We start from the raw sequence: 4,547 nt of genomic DNA, 5'->3' as shown, positions 1-4,547 counted from the left end.
CCTATGTTAGTTAGTTAGGTTAGTAGTTGTAATAGCTACCCTATGTTAGTTAGTTAGGTTAGGTTAGTAGTTGTAATAGCTAACCTATGTTAGTTAGTTAGGCTACATTAAAATTCTGAAACCTGATCATAGCTGGTCATCTAGAATGATTCAAAGGTTTACAAAAATACCTTTGTTTGTAGATGCATTGGCGTGTATTATATTACATCATCTGTGTGTGTGTGTGTGTGTTGCATGTTCCTAAATAAATACAGCTGCCAGTGTGCCCATGCACACAATCATATTACCAATTTGCCATTTGGAATGCAACTCCCTATTTATAATTGGCCGGTATGAAGCATAGCGCTATTATGTAAATCCTGTGTCAATTACAGACTTTATCTAGGAATATTTTATAGCCTGCTATGTGCCAATCTTTAACTCTTAATTATACTAGATCACATCACGTGGTCCCTCTCATCACTCTTTTCCCCTCTTTATTTCTCTTCAATCACTCTCTCTCTGCTCCCTCTCCCTATTTTCCTCCCCCACTCTCTCATCCATCTCCTCTGCTCCCTCCCCTCTCCCTCTCTCTCTCTCTCTCTCTCTCTCTCTCTCTCTCTCTCTCCCTCCCCTCTCTCTCTCCCTCTCTCTCTCTCTATCCCCTGCCCCCTCTTTCCCTCTCCCTTTCTAACCATGTGATGTACGTGTTTGACAATGCTCTCTCATGTCCCTCTGTTTCGGTTGCTAGGGAGGGGAGACAGTCCTAGGCAACGTTGCACAGCAAATCTCCAGCCGAGACGGAGAAACGGGATAACGTACACTGGTTTGAGGGTATCAAGAGGCGACAGTGAAGAGTGCACCGAGCAAACCGATAGTTATTTTTTTCTTCTTCTTCTTCTTCTTCATAGTAGCCAAATAGAAAATTCTCCATTTTGTATACAGGCGACGGGTCTAGTGACTTTGGTTCAGCAATAGGACGACATTAACGATGCCCGAAATGCGCTAAGTGCGCAACCGTCATCAACCAAAGCAAGAGTGAGTGAGTGATCACCAAAGTGTGGACTTCCCTTTTTCTCTTTCACTTTGCCGCTGGCCAGGTCAAGACATCACATCCCCACACAGCTGCGTAGCCGCCTGCGCGTCAAGCTGGGCTCCGACTCGACGGACGGGAACATACATTCATCACGGAAAAGGACATCCAGCGCGAACGTATCCACTTTTTTTTTAATTTATTTTTGTTGTTGTTGTTGTTGTTGTTGGTAGTAGTAATTCTTGTTCATCATAAGATCAGTGGAACAGGTGACGCTGACATCTGCTCCGTCTGTCGAGCAGAATTCAAGCTCATATGGAAACTAAAATGAAATGTCTAAAGCCTGCGGTTGTCGTCTGTCACACAGGGCTGAGAACATATCTACTGAAAACTTCCATGGAGTAAAGTAGCCCGACAGTAAGACGCGGACAGCATCCAAATGAACATATGATACCCAAATGGCAAGTCTGCGTCTGTTGGAAGTTTGTGGAGACATTTTATCTGTTCTGGGAAGACATTTATAGTCTTATTTACATTGGTTGACTGCTCTGTCTGACTCCAAACAGACACCAAGGGACTATGCTTTAGCATCAAAATTCAGCTTTATATTGTTGAGTTAAATTATTATTATTATTATTATTACTTCTTTAAACACTACTCTGCTGCTTTTGGTTGTTGTTGATAATAAGCTTCTAATTGGCGTATCTATCCCCACACTTCTCCTTTTAAACTGTACCCCAGGTCGTTGCTGTAAATGAGAATGTGTTCTCAGTCAACTTACCTGCTAAAATAAGGGTAAACATTATTATTATTATTATTTTTTTACAATTACAAATCCATCAATATTATTGTAATGTGTAGATATCAGTTGACACTTCATCTAATGTGGGGCAGTGAGACAGTGCCACTTCTAGTATCATGTGTTGGTCTGTGGGTGCTGAGCTAGCAGAGAGCAATCACTGGCCTATTAAGGAACACAATGCCCCCTGTTGCTGCGGGTCCAGCCATTGGATCCTTTCTCACCAGTTCAGAGTAGGAGCCTCCGACCGGGCTGACCAGCCTCAGTTCAGAGTAGGAGCCTCCGACCGGGCTGACCAGCCTCAGTTCAGAGTAGGAGCCTCCGACCGGGCTGACCAGCCTCAGAACCAGCATCAGGCTCAAACCCAGCCTCAGCCCCAGCCAGACCAGCCTCGGACACAGACACGACCAGCCTCGGACACGTCTTCAGACACTGTCCTATCCTGACCAGCTTCAGTCTCAACCCCAGACAGTGTTGGAGCTTCAGTCTCAGTCCCAACCCCAGTATTCAGACAAGGCTTCAGCCTCATCCCCTGATTCCATCCTGACTCAGCCAGTATCCAACGGCAGGCTGCCGGGCCACGGGTGTAGCAACGGGCGTAGCAACGGGCACGGCATGGGCAACTCCTCCAGGAAGGAGGAGGACGAGGAAGAGAAGGATGGGGATGGGGAGAAAGTGAAAGTAATGGAGGAGGAGAAGAGGAGGAGGAAGAAGAAGAAAGAGGAGGAGATGGAGGACGATGAGCTTCCCCTAGGGGTGGAGGAGATGCTGGCAAGCGGAGATCCCGTCTTGGATCTGAGCTATAAGAAGTTCCGCAGGTTACCCGGTGTGATCTGTGGGCTACGCCACCTGGAGAAGCTGTATGTGTGTGGTAACAGCCTGCGGACCCTTCCGGAGAACATCGTCCAACTGAAGGGCCTCCGCATCCTGGCTTTAGACTTTAACAAGATGGAGGACGTCCCGTTGGCCATCTGTCAGCTCCGCAACCTGACGCGTCTCTACCTGGGCTCCAACCGCCTGATATCTCTTCCTCCAGAGCTACGTAACCTTCAGAGCCTTCGCTGCCTCTGGATGGAGAGCAACTACTTCACGTGCTTCCCCCGCCAGCTCTACGACTTACCCCACCTCAGGTCCCTCCAGATGGGGGACAACAGGCTACGGACCCTGCCCCCGGACCTGTGGCGCATGGAGGCTCTGCGAGGGCTGTGGCTCTACGGAAACCGTTTCACCGAGTTTCCCCGTGTCTTACTCCGCATGGTGGATCTGGAGATCTTAGACCTGGACAAGAACAAGATCGAGGTGTTTCCTAACCTGAGCCGGCTCCCCGCCCTCCGTCTCTTCTCCTACGACCACAACCCTGTGGAGGGGCCTCCTGGTGTAGGGGAGGAGGTGCTACTGGTTGGGGAGGGGGCCCAGGAGGAGCTCCAGGATCGAGCAGACAGGAAGGCTAAGAAGGAGCAGGATGTGAGGGACGCGGAAGAGGCTGCGCTGGCCGGGGATGGGCCTGTCATCCAAGGCATTCTAAAGACGGCCAAACAAAACAGTGCATCGCACGCTGGGCACAAGTACAACGAGGTGGTAACCGTGGCGATGCCCCTAACCGAGGAGGAGAGGAAGAAGAAGGAGATGGAGGCGGAGTTAGAGAGGGCGTTGAACGAATACGGGGCGGGGCTTGAGTATGACCTGGAGGGGATAGAATATGACAAGGAGGAGCTTATATGCGAGGGGGAGGGGTATGATGTTGGGGATTTGGAGTACGAACAAGGAGATATGGACTATGAGTATGAGGAGGGGGAGGAGCTAGAGGAACCAGGAAGACAAGGGGGCCGGCATTGATGACTGACTGATTGACTCCTCCTCCTGCAAAGGCTCTGACTCCTCCCCTCCTAAGTTTAGACTCGTTTGACCCCGCAGCAGACATTGCAGGCGACTGACTGATCTACAAGCCACCTTGCATCATAAATAACTACTTAGAATTATTTGTAGATCAGTCAGTCACAATTTACCAACAATACATCACGGATTCGATGCTCCCAGACACAGCCTCTCACCCCTCCCCTTCCTAAACCTAGGATCCCTCCCCTTCCTAAACCTAGGACTCCTCCCCTTCCTAAATCTAGGACTCCTCCCCTTCCTAAACCTAGGATCCCTCCCCTTCCTAAACCTAGGACTCCTCCCCTTCCTAAACCTAGGACTCCCCCTTCCTAAACCTAGGATCCTCCCCTTCCTAAACCTAGGACTCCTCCCTTCCTAAACCTAGGACCCTCCCCTTCCTAAACCTAGGACTCCTCCCCTTCCTAAACCTAGGACTCTTCCCCTTCCTAAATCTAGGACTCCTCCCCTTCCTAAACCTATGATCCCTCCCCTTCCTAAACCTAGGACTCCTCCCCTTCCTAAACCTAGGACTCCTCCCCTTCCTAAACCTAGGACTCCTCCCCTTCCTAAACCTAGGACTCCTCCCCTTCCTAAACCTAGGACTCCTCCCCTTCCTAAACCTAGGACTCCTCTCCTTCCTAAACCTAGGACTCCTCTCCTTCCTAAACCTAGGACTCCTCCCCTTCCTAAACCTAGGACTCCTCCCCTTCCTAAACCTAGGACTCCTCCCCTTCCTAAACCTAGGATCCCTCCCCTTCCTAAGATTCTGACTACTTGACAGCTTCCTGATTTGCACTAGGAGGTGATATGAGAACTAAGTGGACAATATAAGGAAAACACCAGGATTAATAGCCTATGCTA

The 4,547-nt window shown here is 49.6% G+C and overlaps 1 protein-coding gene across 1 annotated transcript; it reads left to right on the top strand.

Moving 5' to 3' along the window:
- The first annotated feature begins 659 nt into the window (after nucleotides 1-659).
- LOC106561837 (leucine-rich repeat-containing protein 10B-like) lies at nucleotides 660-4,023 on the top strand. The gene has a single exon (XM_014126101.2). The coding sequence runs from the start codon at nucleotides 2,427-2,429 to the stop codon at nucleotides 3,645-3,647; it is 1,221 nt and encodes a 406-aa protein (XP_013981576.1). The 5' UTR covers nucleotides 660-2,426; the 3' UTR covers nucleotides 3,648-4,023.
- The last annotated feature ends 524 nt before the right edge of the window (nucleotides 4,024-4,547 follow it).

Source organism: Salmo salar, chromosome ssa10, assembly GCF_905237065.1.
Source record: "Salmo salar chromosome ssa10, Ssal_v3.1, whole genome shotgun sequence".
NCBI lineage: Eukaryota > Metazoa > Chordata > Actinopteri > Salmoniformes > Salmonidae > Salmo > Salmo salar.
The sequence above is the reverse complement of the archived record's forward strand: the minus strand, read 5'-3'. Positions and strand labels throughout refer to the sequence as shown.